Below are 21,163 nucleotides of genomic sequence, written 5' to 3'. Positions count from 1 at the left end.
GAATGAGAACTGTAGCCTTTTCAACTGGTACATTCGTGTACTGGTAATGAAATCATACAAATTGAACATTCTTAACAGAGAACATACAGGTGTTAACTATGTAATGCAAATCAGAACATCTTGTATGACTTGAGGGCTTAGGCCCCAGTCATTGGATTTGCTAGCGTTTCATTTCGCCAATGAAAAGCTGATGTTCAGCAAGCGGGCGAGCGGTGGCGTAGTTTATCGGTGCGCGTCTCCCTCGTCAGACACGGGCGCCCTATTGCCTCTGCACAACGACTGGAGCGCTGGAAACGGAGCAGAAGAGATGCGCAGAATGTAAATCTCAGCTCAAAAGTCTCCCGTCCTCTTGTTTGGGAGTGATTCAAGCGCCGTGTTACCGCGGAGAGACTACAGCACCGTTGTGTCCGGCAGTTCCTGAGAAACCGGAGCTCTGAGATTCGTGGGCTAATTGCGTGGGTGCTTCGGGGAATACAGAGAGGAAGAGCATCTCTTTCTTGCAGCGACAGGAGATACATATTTTGTGTATTTGGTCTGCTGGACAGAGGTACACACACTCGACTGCTGATCTGTGGACGCTGGTGTAACCTACTCTCGGCGCCTCTCCCTGGACTCTGGCTCATTGAGCTTGCATACCCAGTTGTGGAAATGGTTCCGTTATCAATCTGCTGTAAAGACAGCCCATAGCACCGGTTCTATTCAATTCATACATGCAGTGGGATAAATGATAAACTCAAAGGTTGGTCTTCTAATTTCATGAAAAAGAGGAAAACAGCACTTATTTCAGCAGTTTGGTAAGTAGCAGTTGCATTTATCTGATTGTATTGTGGGAAATGTGTCATAAGCTGAAGTGGCATGGCTTTTTTCCTTAGAATGAGAACGCTGGAGTTACATGGACTACATTTAATTTTTATCATGGGAAGAAATTAACAAAATATGGTAATTATTTCTGGTACATATTTCCCATACGTTGCCTGATTATAAGTGTTCGTTCAATGCAATTATTATTATTATTATTATTATTATTATTATTATTATTATTATTATTAATAATAATAACAAGGTAGCCATAAAGAACAGCAACCACATTGGTGAAAATACCGATGGTTAAAAACATTTCTAGACAATACAGCAAAAGTTACCTTCATTTGAAGAATATTGTGTATATGCAGCTATTTGAATAGGCTGTGGAGATATCAGAATCGAGTCTAAATGCCCTTGTCAACTTCTCCGTGCAACGTGGTGGAAGTCAACGCATCTTGAAAAAAACAAGTCTCTTCAAAATGATCGCAATTTGTCTATACGGTTGGTTATGATCATGCCATGCATATAATGCCTATGTTGTGCGAGAAGCAGTGCAATGCTGCCCGAGGCTGTCGAAATTTATCTCGCTGTGGTTTATATTATCATCATGGGTATAACTCCATATGGGGTTGTTGTGTTGTGTGCGGTCAGTGCAGAACATCGCTTTTCGCTTTTTACTGCATCCAACTTCAGATGCTGTGTTTTATTGCGCCCCCCCCCCCCCCCCCCCCAACTCCACAAAAATGGGCAGGTGCTGCCTGTGGCTCTATGATTTTCAGTATTTCCATGAGTTTGTTTATTCATGCAAAACGTAAATACAATTGGTATGTCGCCGTGCGTTATTTTGCTTTTTCTACCCTTTCTCATAATATCGTGGTCTTTGAAATAAATTTGAGCACACTGAATGAGATGCTTTGTGCATGCGATTGTGTCATGACGGCTCGCGATGCGGCGACTCCTCTCCGGGGAATCTAGACTCTATTGGCAAAATCTGCCTCACCTCAGCTCTCAAGGAGCGTTCCGACAATTCTCCAGAACTGACATTAATCCGCTGTCAGTGTAGGTGTGCCTCTTCAGACTGGCAAATACTATTAGGTAACCTCTGTACAATTACTGGCCCTGTGCTCAAAGGAGGAGAAAAAATATATTTGCAGAGGTACAAAACGATGAAAATCTTCTAAATGTAGTAGTCAGCTGGGGTGCTAAATCCCCTTCCGCCCCACCTGCCCCCCCCCCCCCCCCAAAAAAAAAAGAAAGACAAAAAGAAACATCGTAAATCTGAAATGCCACGATTTTAAGCAACTATGTTCTGACTAAGTACTCGGGAATGCCATTTGAACACTGCGCTACGGTTCTACCTCGTAGTATTTGTAAGTAGGAAGACAACATCTTAATCTTATCTCAGGTTTAAAAAAATAAAAATAAATTATAATAATAATGTATTTTTTTTTCTACACATTGGGACAGTGGGACTCCAGTGGAATGTGTGTAATCATCACTTTGGCAAAATCACTTGTGGTCTGACTCATTTGCAGAGCTCAGTGAGAAAGGACAGGGGGATACAGTCCCTTTACTGTCTGCCTCTTTGGCACAGTGATGCATATATGACCCTGGGGCTTGGGGTCTTGGGATGTGCCACCATGATAATGATGTAGCGGGATGGATCACTGCCCCTTGTCCCACTCTCTATTAAGTGCACTCACGCTCCCATGGTTACTGTCTCCTGGACACATCAGAGCATTCCATAGGGTCTCAGTCAGCACTCCAAGGTGTGAACTTCCTGGAATTCCCTTAATGTGCTACCTATGAAGGTTGACTTACCTTTGTACTAGGGCATTGACCAGTTTTTATTTCAAGTTTAAGGTTCAGTGTGTTTATTTAGAGGGTTTCTGTGTTTGTACTGTGAAACAGGTATTGCATTACAATTCATACAGTATTAAGCAGAATGTCACTCCTTTCTCTCTCTCTCTCTCTCTCTCTCTCTCTCATACACACACACAGACACACACACACGGACACATTTATACACACAATAATAATTTAAAAAAAACTTAAATGTAGGCCAGCACACCTTTCCTTCACTAACACACATCTAATCAGCTGTCATAATCTTGTTTTTGTTTGTTAGTCCTCCGACCCTTATATCATGTACATTTGCAAAGGAGGATCTTCCAGTGGTGTAGTTATCCAAAGACATAGCCAAGAGAGACTGGGGTTTTGGACTTGAAATCACTCAAAATGCTGAAGGATGCTCGTTGGCTTGGGTTGGAATTTTACCCCCCCACCCAAAAAATAATTCCTGGCTATAGTTCTTATTGAATATACGACTGACTGGTTCACACAACAGAATAATTGTTCACAGTATCAACAATGATGAATCAAAACATACATATTATGATGCTGTTGCATTTGGTAAATTATTTATCATCACATGTGGTTTTCTCGTGTAAACGTGTGTGTGTGTGTGTGTCAGGGTTAGTTTGTCACCCAAACACAAGTGTTATGTCATTGGCGCATTACTGTGTCTTATGGTGTGCCCACCGTCACTCATGGTTCTACAATAATGATGCAGTGTGCTTCTATGCCAGGAACACTTGAAATAACAGACAATAACATCTTAGTAATTGCATTTGCATGAAATGCAGATCAGTGGCAAAGAAAAGCATTAGTGCTTTTCTTCCGTTTGTAAATGTTGTGGAATAATTATTAATGTAGAAATTAGCCTAATTTTCTATTTTCATTTGGACACTGCTCTAGTTTTCACTACATCAAGCCTAATTCAGCAAGTACATTTACTGACAGACAGCCATCCATCTGTTTCCCTTCTTATCTACCCCTTCTTCTTCAGACTTCAGAGCGCACAAGCACATGCAAAATATTGGCTCTCTTGGTGTCAAACATTTTAATTATCCAATTTAGTGCATCTTTAAACTTTTGAACAGTTCTTACAGCAGGAGACATGCTAGGTGGCTAGATTAGTAGGTCCAGAAATGTGGAAAGCAAATGCAAGTTATTGAGGGCTAATTATCTACCTTGACCGAGTATCTACTGTCTGAATGTACCACAGGACTCCAACCCTGTAATTCTCAGCCTGTTTACATGCTGTGAAGTTACACATTAAATGCAATCCTTGTCACAGTAACTGCCAATGTACTCTGTTACTCAATCTTGAGCTCCATCTGAATGTTGTTAAGACTTGGGTTAATTGCTTATGAGACAGTGTAATGCGACTTATTTATTTATTTGCTGATTTTTATTTATTTATGTATTTATTTATTTATTTGCCAAAAGCTATGTTCACTGTATCTGTGTATCCTGTAAGGTAACATGAATATATCAGTATTTGCAAATGACTGATTTTATACTCTAACTTGCACACCCCTTTCCTCTGGCCTTTACCCAGTCGGCCCTCGGCATCTTGAAACAAGTCACATCCTCCCATGTTATTCTGACACCACACTCCTTCCCCCTCCTCCGCATTAGCCTCTGAGCAATTATGTAAGCTCTCCGGGGAGAACGGACGGCTTTAACCACCTCCCCTATCAATGATGTGCCAAACAATGGCCTCACTAACCAAGGAGTCATCTCATTAACTGGGGAATCTGTTTTGCCAAAGACGTACATTAGACTCAGTTATTGTGGAGGTGAAACTCTGACGCCTCATTACGTCTGGCAGAACAAGCTTGTTTTCAACATATCACTTCATAAGCTGATGGGCACCAATACCCTGTAAAGCCAAATGGGAGACATGTTGTAATTATTCACCAGATATGATGTTTTTTTTTTGCTATTCTCTTCTTCTGATTTGAGAAACACAGCAGGCAGCAAACCATCATTGTTCTGACAGCACAGCTTACAAAGGGGCGTGTTTGTTTGCTCATTTGCTTCTTTATTTAATTAAATAATTAGTCTATTTATTTATTTATTTATTGATGGCACATACCCGGCAGACACTGCGTGACTAAATGCAGCAGTCGAGGCAGCAGTGTGTAGTTAAAATAATAAAGTTTTCTGTAGGTATGTAGAAAAACATGGCACACAGTGTTCTTTTTTTTCCTTTTTTTTTTTTTTTGAAGAGCAAAAGCATGTAATCCCATTTGACACGATTTACAGTTCTGACATGTGCCCTTTATACTTGAAAGGCAGGAGGAAATCCACTGTGTTGGCATTTACATTACAGTGGATGAGTAATAATTACTTGCACCAGGACTGTGGTGCAAAGCCAGGATTTTCCTGTATATGATGTCATTTATAACCAAATTATGGGAGCTCCCACAGCACAGTCTGTGTGGCCTGTAGGTTTAAACTCTGTGTAAACCTCCAGCAGGCTATGTTAACACTGCATATTCCAGCAAATTGCAGGCCTGTTGCATTAGTATTAACTGGTTAACCATCACAGGAAAGCTTCTCATCTCCAGAACTTGCACAGCCAATATAAAATCATGACATAAGTAATAAGGTGTACACTCTCATTTTGGGCAACCACCTATTCAATTTGAAAAATGAGTAGCCAATTAAAATATTATTTGAGGTTCCGTTACAAATATCTCTACAAACTATTACTTATGATATAAAAAAGGTGAGACTGAATAGTTTAATTGCCAATTGTAATATGTATTTTCCCCCTCAAAGTATATTTTCATTTATATGCCAGTGCTAAAAACTGAAAATCGTTCCACTGGGTGAATATCCCCAGACTTGCCGGGAGCAGGAGAAAGCTGGTAGAGACACCTTCCAATCAGCATCTCCATCATGCTTCTGACGCTACAGTTTCAAATTGACAGGCACCGTGCTTGCGAACCAGAGGATGGAAAAAGAAAATAATGTGTTTAGTTTGAATTTACTATAGCTATTTTGTTTCTTTGCTATCAATTTTTAATACCACTATTTTATATAAACAAAAAAAGCAGCTCTGCAGCTGTTCAAAGAGTCCCTGCTCTCTTGTGCACAATGTTTTTGTAATCTTCACTGCAGTCATCACATGCGACTCTGCCTCTCTCTGTAATGACAGTCCTTTAAAGTGTCCTCTGTGAGGTCTGCGATGTCACATCCAAGGTGTATGGCTATGTAGTGTAAAACCGAGCAAGCCACAAAGAATGCACATGCTTTTTCTGGGCTGTACCGTAATGTACTGCCCGACCCATCTCAATGTCTGAAATGCATTCTCAATATTCCAAAGGTTCACTCAATCATTGACCTGGCCCTACCAAACACCCAATTAAAGCAAGTTGCTGGTGTGTTCTGAAATTTATGTTTGGAGTAAGTAGCCATGATGAATGCATATCTTACACTAGCCGATGGATGTAGAGCCAGTTTCCCACCTTCCTTGTGTCTCTCATTCAAGTAGCTTACACTATTACCTCCATACAGGTGCACTGCCTAAATTGGTGAACATAGCTTGCATTCAAAATGGTGAAATTGAAATATTTCTTAAATCTGTGTTATGTGTACATGCATTCACGTGTGTTGCACATTCATAACACCACAAAAAATAGCACGATGCACCTGCTTTTCAGTTAAAACCTGCTCCAAACACAAAGCATTATTCCACACCAACCTCGCACAGCTCTGAATGCTTCGATTGACGTACCCCCCAACCCATGTTGCCACAAATGGGTTCACTGCACCATGAAACTACCAAACCTGGCACAGGTGAAAAATATTCCATTTGCACGAGACATTGCAGTTGCACTTGAGCCCAGGTGCGTTTGTGCTTGCCTTGCCACAAAAATAGCGCCCTTAATGTTTAACTGCTTCATTTTGGAAGCACCTTCACCTATTCACTCACTCACTTACTCACTCCCTTGACAGTTACGAGGAAGGCAGTAACAATGCTTTAAAAATTTGGACAAAAAGGTGAGAGATAGTTGCAGCCATTTAACAGTTGCCTGTGTGAAATGGTACTTTCAAGAGGGTTCTACGTTTCGTACAAAGCACTTGGGAGCAGTGAAGTTAATGGAAGAGAATGCACATGGCTAAAATCCACAATCATCAGTGACAGGCCAGCATCCCTAACATCCATCTAAGTGACAAAAGCCTTTGCTGTTGGACCCACATTAAGCTGGTTGTCTCTGGCTGGTCCTTTGGAAGAATTAATAAGCTGACTCTGCCAAAGACACGGCGCAGTTGAAATCCATGTGTATGGGTCTGGCAGGAGTGGGTGATATTTCTGTAAGGCCTGCTATTCCTTTGCTGTGTGTGTAAAGGGCTGGTTATGTATGACACTGAGGGTTAAGTGAAAAGACTTCACAGTCACTCCAGGCAATAGAGCTGGGGCATTGACAGCTCAGAGTTAGCACAGCCTCTCAAAAGAACTATCTGGTGAAGAAAAATATAATGTTAATCGTTTTATACATTCACATACATAATATCTGCTGCCTCAACAGCAAGTTCTGTAAGAGCAAAAGAATTTTCGAATATTATTTGTATTAAGTTCCTTCTGTCAGTTCACAACTGTAAGAAAATTCAATTTGTCACTGAAATCATCGAAATATGTCATGTGCACATGATCAATTTTTTTGTGTAAATCGGAGAACGGTGATTCTATCTTGTATTGAGTCTTTGCAACCTTGAATAATTTGCCAGAAGAAATTTTAATTTCCTTAATAAAAGAAAGATCATGCAATTGTAAATTGTTTAAAACTTGACCATTCAGACAGCTTCTCTTTTAAATATGCATAATTGCTATCCCTTCTGAAAATTCCATCTTAAACCAGCCTAAGCTTTGACCAGCCTCATAATTTTCAGTAGGGACATTAAAGCAAGGATATAAAAGTATACCCTGGGATATGATGTACAGTAGAAGCAAAACGAGTGGGACAACGCCAAAGATTGCTGCACTGACAGGAAACCCTACCATGAACACAACAGGTTATGTTTTGCAGTAGATTTGCATCACGTGCAGTATCTTTCTTATGTTTTATGTTGTGCTCATTGTGTACAAGACAAATTTGCTCCTGGAATTTTCTTGACAAAACAAACAAAAAAAAAAGCTGGTTTTTGTGTTTTGTAGTTTCTCATGGATGATACAATAGCACAGACATTTTCCAGGGAAGTTATCAACACAATGGTGTCAACTGAAGAAGTAACTATTTTCTAGTAAAGGTTTTATGTCATCATGATTTTAGCAATCCAGATATCCTTTACACATAAACATTAAATTGTTCGATTCTACAAATTAATACATCAGTTGAAGACGTTCATCTGAGGTCTGGGATCACTACTCATTTAAAGAGAGATTAATAATCCTGCTGCGTTTTAGCCCTCTGAGAGTGGAGCTGGGCTCCCATGCGTAAGACTAAAGGACTTTCACCAAACATGACTTACTGTACAATCTGCAACTGGGAGCTCCTAAGAATGCAGCATGGTTTAAGTCTGGAACCAATACAGACAGCGGTCTGCATTTAAGCAAGTCTGCTGTTCCCTGTCCTATACAGTAGCTAGGTCACTGTTCGGTTTTCTCTGTCCAGTGCTAATGCTCCACATAGAATCGACTGAGAGATTGCGCAGTGGTTCAGCATCAGCTCCCTAACAGCCCATGTCGTCCCATGAACAGAATTTATAATTTTTTTTTCCGGTCCTTATCTAAATGAGAGATAGCATTGCACAGCAGAATACTAAATTGGCACACCGCTTACTGTATTTAGGTTGGCAGTCAGCTCCTATTAATAGGAGGAGAAAAGTAGCTTTTGAGGTCAATAATATCCAGCCCCCTTGTTCATCTTATGGAGCAGTTGGCACTTGTTTCCTGGCTTGACAAGTAATGTATAATTCGGGACACATTTATGGCACTGTGTAAATGGGAAATTCTCTTTCGATGAATTTCCTTTGCTTTACTCTTCCATTTTAATACTATATTAATACTATGGTTCTCTTTTTTCAACTGCTGTAAAAGACAGACAGGTGCTCATGCTATCTTTATGTAGCATGCAACATATAGGACTTTCCTTGTACAGTTTTAATCTCTGCCAAAAAGGATTTATACCTCATGCCTTTTTAACAACTTGCTCAATGTTGTCTTTACAAGTAAGCAAGGGGGTGAATGTTTTGAAAAAAATTATGCTGTCACAGATTTGACTGTGCAAATAAGGAAAGCCACTCCATGCAAAAATGAACATTGTAGAGAGAAATAATAAATATGTCCTTTCAGTAAAATTGGGGGAGGATGTTTTCCCGTGGTAGAGAGCTTGTCTCCACAGATTTAAATATGCAATTGAAAATATATTAATGAGCCCATCATTCTACAGTGAACACTGAAAAGGAGTCACATTGCCAGACACATATATCCACCTTATAGCTGGAGACATTCTATACCTTTCCTTTTCTGAAACTACTCAATACGAGTTCATGTGATTATCCGAAATGATACTAGCTCTGTTAGGGATTCACTTTCTGTTTAAAATTGCACACAAACTGATAACTGTGCAATTTGAGCCTTTTGAATACTGTTTCTGTCTTTGTAAGTGGAATATTCCTTTTTTCTGTACACTGATTCTTATTCTTATTCTAAACCTTGTGTTAACAGATGATGTAATAGAAAAAGTAAAACATTTCAGATTCAGGTATTTTCAGTAATGTAAATTCCTGCTATGTGTGGCTTATTTTAATTATGTCTATAATTACTTTTCCAACAGATTAAGAGTCTTGTATTCAAGGGAAAAGCATTCCATTCACAATTGGATGAGAGTCTTATTTGCCCTTGGCAACTGAAGATGATGTTACTATGGAAACGGCTTGTGCTCCTATCAATCATTGGCTGCCTTACAGGTAAAATAACTTACTATTTATTCAATTTAACAATGATCCAAAGGGAAATCTTTGTATTTTCATTTCATAATATATTGATACTATGTTTAATTATGATGCTGACTGCTATTTTATGTTCTTATATAGAATTTTAAAAAATCAGATTGAAGGACCAGATAAGGACATTTTTCCTGCAGAAACAGTGCACTAGAAGGCCACATTATTTAAACCAGTATACATTTAATATTGACTTCTAATTTAATGCATGTTCTCTATATATGTTATTTGAGATTTACAACATAGCCTACCCTGGCAATGCAGACACATATTATTGAATACATACATTTATTTTCCCTTATAAAATCTTATTTGAATCTAAGGAGCTGAAATGAAGTTTTACCATGTAGATTTTTGAACCCAATTTTCATGCAAGAGTAAGGAATATAGAGGGCCATATTGCAAGGGCAAAAATACAGCTGGCTTGAGAACAGATAATGTGACATGGGTATGACAACTGGCCAATCAGGATGCACTCCACATTCCCACTTCCTTCTTTTTCTGTGCTTGTTGGTGTGACATATGCTGTCTGCTTTTGCACTGGTGTAAAAAAAAATGCATTAAAGTGCAGTATTAAAGGACCCTCTCAGACACATGCTGCTATTCAATGGATGATGAATGTATTTTATTATATCACCCTTCTTGTTCAAACATCCAGTAGATAGTTTTATTATTATTATTATTATTATTATTATTATTATTATACAGCCTCTTTTCAAAAAGTGCAATTGACTGTCATGTTATCTTCCTCATCCTCTTCTGTTCAGTTGAAAGCAACGTATGTAGATATTATTAACCAGATACAAAAATAAATAAATAAGTCAAACATGTTATTTCAAATTTTAAATTTAAATGCTTTTTTGTACTGTGGATTTTTAAAACGGTGGTATACGGCAAAAATAATAACTGGTTCATACCGAGCACCAATGTTGTAAAGTTGTACCTGTATACTCCGCTGACTGGGTAGCTTTGATTTTGTTTTCCATTACCTTCACAGGGTAGCACGTAGATCTATTTCATATAGACGTGGTGCCTTTTCAGAAATGGGCAATTGTTGGCACACTTACTGTCTGCACATCCCCAAAGGTGTCATCATCTCCCTGGATGTGGTATTTTATTTCAGTCGGCCTGATGTCATGGCCCAAACCAACACTATCACCGCCATTTCCTTTTTTTACTCAGCAGATGTCTTCTCAGGGGAGAAACAGGGTGTGTGTGAACCTATCACAATCATGCACAAAACATTCACTCAGTGTTTCCCGTGCAATGGCTTTATTCGGGAGGCCCGCCCTAAATAGATTGGCCTTCGCAAATATATAAGCAACACACTATCGTTTTGTATTCATTATTTTTTCTTTCAAATGTCAGTGACACAGCAGCCGACTGTAATTTTTCTGCATGAGGTGCCCCTCCCTCTTGTAGTTGGCGCATGTAGAGCTGAGCAGCCACACATTGGATCATGAATTAAACATAATTTGAAGGACGGTCGTGTGCCCATATCTCTGCCAGGTAAATAAATGTTTTAAGTTTTTCAATATTGGTAATATTTAGCTGTTATTATGCAACATCCTCTGACCTGAGCAAGACTGTAAATGTATCAAGTATTTATTTATATCAATGTTATCTAGCATTTAGTAAGCATCAGCATTCTCCCAGCTAGCGTTAAGTTACTGTAGATGAATGAAAACGTCAACTTTTCACTTTTGACAGAGATGAGAATAGAAAAAAAAGAAGGCTACAGGAGAAGGAGGGAGAATCTGCACCACAAATATGTTACCATAACATTACTGTTATAGTAACAGTGGTAATGTTAACAGTTGGTACTTTATTTGGAATTGATGAAAACCATTGTGTTGTGTAGAAATTAAGGAATTTTGGATATCAGACACCAATGACTTTAAAGCACTAAACCTATGTTTAGAATTAGTATTTTATTATATTATCCTCCCAATCATCCTGATAGCATAAAGATTTGTCTGTAACTGAGACCATTACTGCAATCAATAAATAAGTAAGTAAATAAATAAATAAATTGTCTATGGGTTGCCTTTTCATTCTGTTCAGTCTCTGTGTTGCTGGTACAACTTAACGTGAAAAGTACAGATTTCATTTTCATCTGGAGACACGGCCAAAATTTTAACAAAATTAAAAAAAAAAAAAAACACAAAAAATAAAGTGCACTAACATGAACTTTGGCAGCAAAATTTAATAACTGGTTACAATTCAATTTAATAAACAGTTCAAATAATTGTCAGAAGTGCATTTTTGGTGCCCCCACCCCCAAAGATACATACACCACCACAAATCACAAATTAAGTCAGCCTGCAAAAAACACTGCATGCCCTGCAACACAAACATGCACAATGCATGCAGTACAACGCAAGTAATGTTACTGTATGTGCCTTGGCTCAAACATAATAGGACATTTCAATGATTTGTGCAAACTTGCTGGTTCTCTTTATGGAGCATCCAAATGATGGAGCCAACAGTTGACATTTTAAAATTTAATTGCACTACTACTGCAGACTCCCTCTTTGTGAAATCCTTGTTAGCGACCATGCCTACTGTAAATGCCTGAAATTAATTTGACACAGCAATTAAGTTAGGCCTTGCTCTCTGCCTTGTCCTTGACCACGATGAGCATAACCTCTTCTGTGAGGAAGAGGCGTCTATATCTGTGTGCTCCTCTTTGAAGGGCCCTTGTCCGTGTAATCTTTGAAGGGGTCTTTGTCCACCTCTGTGTCCACCACTAAACCTGCTCATGTGGTTACCAGTTAATGGTACTGTGCATGTGAAATAGATTAGGGGTGGGCGATATGGAAAAAAATATCATATCATGATTGTTCAGGATATATCATGATTCATGATATGATCACAATTTGTTTTCATGTTGCTTTTATAAAACTATTTTTCAAGTTTCTGAACAGTACAACCAAACTGGTAACTATACAGTACTTTATTTGCACCATTTTTAGAAAATATAGACCAGATGAAAACAAACGCTGCTTATTACATTCAAGTATTTCAAATACAAGTGAAAGAATAATGTAAAGACCTCTCAGGCCAAAGTAATTTTTCCAACATATTCTAATAAATATCACACCTGATTCTAAATGTAAACATCACTCATGTGCATTTCTGCAAAACGACAGGAGTCAAAAAAGTCTGAAATGGCTGAGATTTTAATAAATAAACCAGTTTAAAAACTGCAGCTTCCAGTCAAAAATGAAATGAACAGTTAGACTCAAATCGGGCTCTGAAGTATAACTAGACCATAACTCACTTTTCCTGGCAAAAAATAATGAACATTCTGAATTTTCCTTTCTATCTCTTCGTGACATTCCAAGTACAGACGTGGGATTGCAGTGTTTAAAAAAATATTTATAGCAGGGTATATCGTGATGTGTATCAACTAAATTGTCTTGTGAAAACCTTTGATTTTATAGGTGCCAGTATACTCCAAATTAAAACGGATCATTAAAATGAAGCACAATACATACATGGAGAAATTGTAATCGTTCATGATCTATGACCATCACATACCTCTAGATATCACACACCCCTAACATAGATTAACAATGAGTATTGATAACAGCGACATTGCTGTTTATAAAATAAGTTGTGTGTTATATTTAAACAATTGAATAACGAGATAAGATAGTTTGCATTTAGAGCTTTGAGTGTAGCGTACTAAATTAAAAAGAAAAACAAATAAACACTAAATAGAAAACACACAAATAGCTTTTTCAGACAATCCATTGATCTGGTAAAAGAGAAAAAGGATTTTAAAGACAATATAATTTCTTTCTCTAAGGTTACTAAATACAGTATAGGGGAAAACACTTGAGCTCGGTTACACTTGAAAAGTGCGATTCTGCTATGATTTTGCTATCCATGTTTGAGCACCTTTACTACTGTGCTATGTGGCATTGAATCTCTGAAGGTTGGAAAATGAATCAGCTTGTGTGAAACAAGATGTTTAATACTATGTTAAAATTATATACTTATAAACAGATATACAGATAAATATTTAAAATTTTAAATTCAGAATTAAAATTCAGCACAGTACTTATTATATTTTCTCCTACTTTATCAAGGGTGTGAATCATTTTGGAGGGCAAGGTATATAATGACATAAAACAGTACAATTGCAAGGGCAATATTCTTCTCTGAGAAAATGCCTTTCAGATGATATTGAAGTCTTGATTAAAAGTCCCAAGTCATTGAAAGTAAGAATGCTCCATAGGATCCTATAGCCAGCTAATCATCCCACAGTTTAATTTGGTGGAACAAAAATCTCCATATCTCCCTTTGTGAATGTGTGGTAAGAATTCTGACAGGAATCGGCTGCTGTTGGTCACACAGGTGGAAACTGCATAACACTTTAGTGGGTGTTGCGACGGGCAATTGTTCAGTCAGCGTAAGCCATCTTAAGATTCCTCAGAGATATTGTGTAAATGCAATTAATCGCCAAGATCATCATTTAATATTATTCGACGGCTGTGTCATGAGTGAATGTGTTTGCCTTCAAAGAAAATTCATACAGTAAGGCCCCTGTAGTTGACAGAAACCATTTTGATTGGATTTGGCCTAGTTCACAGTTCAGAGTGAAAACAGAAGGGCATTGACCCACTTATCAAGCTGTGTTCTCCCGGCATCCATCCAGACCACCTACGGGAACAAACATGGATTCTTAAATCAAACACTTCTAAGAGCTGCTTGGCCATTAGCCTCCCTTTACAGACGCCTGTAGTTGTTTGCTAATATTTTCCCATCCAAGGAATGGATTAACAAGGATAGGCAATGGTTCTCACAAATGAAATCTCAAAAACATTAAGGCTGCATTTTTGCCTCCCTTTTGCTTGGTAACTTATCACAAAAGAGGATGTTATGTTACAGATGTAATTTTGTGTGAACATGTAACAAACAAGCACAAAACCGTCCAGACCTATGGCGCAACTTGGCAAACTATATTTTTTGGTTGATTTTATTCGCTCATATATGGCAGTTGGTTGAAAATAGACACTTCATGCTACAATCATGATAACGACAATGACTGTGCTGTGAAGTTTAGGTAGCAAACAACAAGGCTGAATCCTTTTGACGTAATTTACATAGAAACTATATGCTCAGATCGCCCAGTTTCACTCACTGTGGCCAAGGAGAATCGATAACGATGTAATTTAATCTAATACTGGGAGTTTTGCCGTTTATTGAGGGTGTGACAGAAATGTTGGTGCCGCTGACTAATCAAATGTTTTTCACATTTACTGTTCGATTGAGCAAGTACCATTCGCAGTACATTTTTATGGGTTAGTGCTGTTAGATTATGCTAGCTACTTTACATGAACCTTGTACGGTGATCAATAAAGGCTAACAGCACAGTACCACTTACTTCTTGTCAGTTGTACCACCACTGTAATGAACTAAAAGAAAGGCTACAAACGACCTTTTCTATGAGAAATGTGTTGTCGAGCTCACGCGCATAATAATAATACATATTATTATTATTATATTATAATATAATATTATTATATACAAAGAAGTCATCTGTAGATTCAAATCAAAATCACCCAGTTATTATTACTATTTATTTATTTTTTTACTGTCCCTGCCTTCCCCTTTCATCAGTGTATTAGTACTTCCTGCTGTGCAAATGCAGTGTTGGAACAATAAATACATACTGAACATGGTCAGTCACACACCAAATTAGTTCCAACAAGTATATGGCAAGTCCTAGTTAAACGTAAGCTTAACGTCCTTTAGACCTCCAGATGCTACATCCCTAACAGCTTCTGGGTTCCATTTTCATTCTGGGAACTGTACACACTCGCCTTGTCACAGCTTCAAAGGTTCGCATATACTGTAGGCTACAGGCATGAACTCTAGTTGCAAATTAAAAGAAATAACACAGGCAGGGTTTGAGTTAAATCAGTACCATGCTGGAGAGAAAGGTGTTGTTACTATTTTAAACACAACAGCAGCAGCAGCAGTAGCAGCAGCAGCAGCAGCAGCAGCAGACAGTATTGTGCACAAACCAAACTACTGTACATAGAGAGGTTCTCACTATATGTTTGATATATATATATATATAGTTTTGTGGAGGGGGGGCGTTAGTACATATTTTTAAATAAACATGAAAGAAACACCAGTTTACATGCAATTGATTTATTCAATTAATCGCATTCATGTTAATTGTAAAACGGAAACTGATAAAAAAATGTGTCTTCTGGTTCATGATGGAAATCAAATTATGTTTCATATTGACAAGGTTAAACTGATTAAATGTAGCTCCTCGCTCACTTCCTGCTTAGCTATGCTCCCAGCTTCCCACAGCAGGCAGCCTGAATTCCACTGCATTCATCAGCAGCTGGGATTTCACTCCTATGCCTGTGGATGACATGTCACAGATGATTATCTGGATCCCGAGAATGGAAGTATAGCTGAAACCGCTACCTCCCTTCCCCCTCGTCACCAATTGCTGCCCACCCCCCCACCCAGGTTCTGAACAGAAATCCATTTTTTCTCAGCCAAGATGACCGTAGAAAAAAAGGAGAGGGTGAATTTAACAGGTTCCGTTCAGGAAAACGGCGCTGCAACAAATGTCTGCAATTGATATTCGCATGTTTATGGCATGACTCATTGGTAATTTACATCGATATTTCAAAGAAATCATCCCAAGGCAGATCAGCCTGGCTAATCACGTACAAATCAACTCTCACTTCCATTGTTCAAAATATGTGGGCCTCGTCTCTAAATAAGGGAAACAGTCAAATGTTTAAGTTGCTTTTTATATGACTCACACTCGTATCATATTACATGTGCAATTAATGTGAGGCATTTAATGTAACTTCCCTGAATACAGATGGAAGGTTAAAATAAGGCATGCAACTACGCATCGCAAAATATGGCATTCTAATAACACCACTTCACATTGGTGCAATCCAGTGGGCTCTCTCTGCAGCTGTACTAATTAATTAATCTCAGGTGTGCTCAGTTATCAGGGATGCTGTTCCCTCCTATGACAAATGGTGGAGCCCACAAAGCTGAAGATATTCAAGAGTGGTGTTTGAGTCAGATGGCCAATCCACATTGAAAAGCAGGGAGCTGAATTGGTAGTTTGGAGACATTCTTATTTCATCAAATATATTTAATATTGCATTTGAAATATGATTTCTAAAATATTTTTAAGTAATTGTACTGAATACTTTAATGCCTTTAACATAGTATTTGAATCAAACAATCATTTGAATTATTTCAAATAAAAATATTTGTGGTATTTATCAATTATTTGGCAATATAGTGTAGTCATTCAGTTTTTGTGTTCAGTTATTTCCTGCTTCCAGTAATAAATCCAATAATTATTATTTGTAATAAAATATTTTCAGTCAAAGAAATAGGCATACCCCTATACTATCATCATTCAAATTCAAAACGTGTAATGTAACAAACTCTGCTATATGGAGTAGCAGTGGAACTAATTAAATGAATCATAGCAAAGTGTTTTCTTTGGTGAAATAATTCATCATTTTTCTAAACTCCAGATTTCCCCTCTCCTTGTGTTCATTTGAGATCCGTGCCCTGCACATAGAGTGCTTCTTCACACCAAACACAGCTACAGAGTTAGTGCTCTGCTCAGACATGTATCCCTGCATTTTTAATGTTCGGCTGTTACATCATAGCATGTGATTTCATGGGTTTTCAAGGCAGTTTAACTCTGCTTTAGAAGGGCCCAACTTCATGTATCATACATTGGTGGGGGGGGATAAAAGTGTCATCGTGACTGCATGCCGAAGTTACTGGAACATTATATTTCTTAATCCTCTGGGTTTTCCTTGGCTTTTCAACCATAATTTAAGATACACATCTGATTAACTCTAAAGTGGTACCATATCTGCTGGCAGTTTTGTCAGTCTCATAGCAGAGCGGGACCAGCGAATCTAAGAACCGTCAGACAGTTTACAGAGCATGTGATTGTGGAGAGGGCTTAACTGCAGATTGTCTTCTGTATGCGACATTTTCAAGTGGATATCTTAAAGAAATAGAACAGCCAAATGATGCCTGCAGCATAGTGTTTTCTAGTGGGTGCTTTTAGCAAAAGTTAAGTACTGGTTGATGCCTGATACCCAAGCATGCACAGTTTCTTAAGTGGAGGGACCAGCAAAACTAATATTTCAGCGCAGGCTTTACAATAGCCATATTATGTTTTAAGTTTATTTAAAGTCTTCACTCGCCACTGATTATTTTTCATTTTGCAAAGTCAAATTAAAGTATATTAATATTGTCTATTCCTATATAAGGAACTCTCTATAATGTCATAATGAAATGAAGCATTTAGTTATCTTCAGAAATACATAAAAAATACAAACCTGAAAATTACACAATTGAAAGTATTCATTCCTTGTGTATTAACAGCCTAAATTAGGTCAGGTATTTTACTTTTTCTTGAGATATCACGCTAAATACATTAACTAGGACCACCTGTGTTGAACTGCATGATTTCAGAATACTTATTACTGAATGTGAGGTCTCACAATTGAAACAGCAGATCAGCCCTGTCAAGCTATCACACAGACTGACTCAACTGGCAAAGCTTTGAAACGTCCTATACAATTACTTCTGTTGTAACAAAATGAGAAAAAAAGTATGGTACAACATGGACCCTACCAAGATCAGGCCATCCTACAAATCCCAACAAGCAGGGCAATTTTTTACAGACATCATCCAGTAGCCTGTTACAACAATGACAATGTTGCAGAACTCTAGCTGAAATGAGAAACTGTCCAGAGATCAAAAATCTTTTCAGCACTTCTCAGACCTGGGCTCATTGGGAGTTTAGCTAGATGGAAGCCGCTTCTAAGAAAGGCCATGGACGGAGTTTGTCGAAAGCCTTTGGACAGACTTTGAGACCTTCTGGAATAAGATTTTGTGGTCTGAAGAGAGTGCTCTTTGGCCTGAAAGCACAACACTATGATTGGCAGAAGCTAAACAGTCAAGCAGGGTGGTGGCAGCGTCATGCTGAGTTGCTTTTCAGCAGGAGGGACTCATAAGCTTATTGCCATCTAGGGCAAGATGTTATTGTGTTGGTGAAGGGGAAAATAATTTCAGTGCATTAACATTTAAGGTGTAATGGGAAAAATGTGAAATTGTTCAATGGGGCGAATACTTTCTGAAGTATATGAATATGTTTGATATAAACAATGCATAAATGACATTATTACCTATCCAAATTAACAACAACGTGTCTCAACAATGATACTTAAAACCACAAACTGTTTTCATCTGCTGTTTGCAGATTTGAATAAACACACAGGAGGGTTGTTTTTTTTTAATTTTTTATTTGAGGTTGTTATTTTATCCCACCTTGGGAAAGGTGCTACTCAGCAAAGGCCCTAGAGGGCCTCAAACATTTAATATCCTCCAGCAGCTCAGGAGTTGCTTGCTAGTAGAAATTATAAGCGCTTACATGCCATGACACAGGAGGACTGTGTGTGTGTGTGTGTGTGTGTGTATGCTTGCAAGTTTTACAAAAACTCCTGACAAAACTGCAGAGCAATTAAAAGCCAGGACTAAACCGGAGTTGAAGTGTGTACCAGGCTAGGACTATTGTGGAAAAGAATGCAAGATAGAAAATGATTGTGCTTAGACGCCCCCCCCCCACCCCACACACACACACAAACACAAACACACTTGCAATGTCTGGGCAAAAACCAACACACTTCATCTTAATGATAATTGAGAATATCTTTCATATTTTTTCTGGTCTGGTTAATGGTGGACAAGCGGCCAAATGGATTTACCATACATGTATATAGTGATAGTGTCCGATGGATATGCATCGATCCATCGGACAAAGTCCCAAAGTCCCCTTTTTTGCCAATTAGAGGTCATTGCCTACATTTTAAAGATGCAAATCACTGTCTGTCCACTTTTAATTTCAGTTATAAAGCCACTACTATGAGTATTTACTAATATTAGTAACTGTTTATGAGCTGGCAATAGAATATAATTGTAATGGAACTAGAGTGCTTTTTTCTTTTTCATTTAAGGTTATGCAGAAGATGAAATGTTCCAAGGCCCAACCTGGAGGATGGAACCTAGTGACCTAGTTCTTCCCATCGATTCCCCAGACCAGGAGATCACAATAACATGTGAAGCAGCAGGAACTCCTGCTCCACAGTACAGGTACAGCTCCACCAAAATGTTTTACCAAAACAAACGTCCACTGCACAGGACAGGTGCCGCACCATCACAATTTTGCTTACCAATATGCTGGGAAAGAAAAATTGCGATTTTACTCATCGACTGACATGAATGCAAACGTTGATGTTTTTGTGGATTATATGTGTAATTGTTAGTGTGTTTGTGTGTCTTAAAAATTCTTGATTAACATAATCATAAAAGATTACTTTTGAAATCAGAGGGTATTTTAGTTTCTTCCATTGTTAGCTCTGGATAAACTGGGACATATTGCATGTACAAGGAGACACATTAGGGAGATTATGAATGACTACAGATTTCTACTCAGAATTCCTGGATATCCTTTAGGACATTCCCTGATAAACAGAATGCCTGCATATAGCAGTCCACACTGTTTTGTTGGAGATTGTGTTTCACAGCTTGGTCAGCAACATGTAAATGCAAAGCAAGCAGTCGAGAGATGAAATAACCTTGGGTGACATTCTGTTTAATGCTTACATTTCCTCAATAGCTTTTGTGCTGAAAACATGGGCTTAAAGAAGTGCCAGGGAGCATCACTGCACTTGTTATATATAAGCACATCCATTTAAGGAGGAGTAAGTTAGAACAGTGCAACTTAAATGTGCAACAAGGGAATGCTTTTTCACCATACTAAAGAACTTCAAAAACAAAATCAGGATATCGAGCCACAGAAATAGCACACAGTTAACTGCATTTCAAGGTTCAGGGGGATCGCTCTTGCCCTAGTTTTGTATGTTTAACTAGCATGTTACTGTAATAGTTTAATATAAGGATATTGTGATCATCATATATGGTATATATGTGAGGGAGTTGGAGTTTTGGGAGACCAACCGCGACTGAACAGGGGGTTCTTTAAGCTATTAACCAGAGGTAAAATAGCCACAAAGTCTCAAGAGACAAGGGAAAGGAAAACAATACTCCTTAGGGAGAGTATCCCAAAGAAAAGCTCTACACAACCCACGTACTGGGTAAAAAAGAACTAAGGCTTAAGGAGTATGAAAATAAAACAAAACTGCCGGAGCAGAAAACGGGGCAACTCAAAGAAAACAGACCTCGAACCGAGGCTGAAAAAGTAAAACCCTAAAGAAAGAATACTGAGCTTAGATTGTGGCACTAACTTGTTGCCAACAATCTAAAAAAACTAAAGACTGTTGTGCTAATTTTATAGCCACAACAATCCACTATCGCAGCTCTTACCTTTACCTTTACCTTTACCTTTACCTTTACCTTTACCTTTACCTTTACCTTTACCTTTACCTTTACCTTTACCTTTACCTTTACCTTTACCTTTACCTTTACCTTTACCTTTACCTTTACCTTTACCTTTACCTTTACC

General features: G+C 38.2%; 1 protein-coding gene across 2 annotated transcripts in view; it reads left to right on the top strand.

Annotated features, from left to right (window-relative positions):
• Nucleotides 1-233: 233 nt before the first annotated feature.
• cntn3b (contactin 3b) overlaps nt 234-21,163 on the top strand; it is a 65,825-nt gene continuing 44,895 nt past the window's right edge. For both annotated transcript variants that reach the window (XM_064305345.1, XM_064305344.1), the window contains exons 1-3: nt 234-794; nt 9,438-9,570; nt 19,656-19,791. In XM_064305345.1, the coding sequence (XP_064161415.1) occupies nt 9,516-9,570; nt 19,656-19,791 (191 nt within the window). In that variant the 5' untranslated portion in view covers nt 234-794; nt 9,438-9,515. The remainder of the gene's footprint in view (nt 795-9,437; nt 9,571-19,655; nt 19,792-21,163) is intronic.

This window comes from Anguilla rostrata, chromosome 13, assembly GCF_018555375.3.
Source record: "Anguilla rostrata isolate EN2019 chromosome 13, ASM1855537v3, whole genome shotgun sequence".
Taxonomy (NCBI): Eukaryota; Metazoa; Chordata; class Actinopteri; order Anguilliformes; family Anguillidae; genus Anguilla; species Anguilla rostrata.
This window is presented reverse-complemented; position numbering and strand designations above follow the sequence as displayed.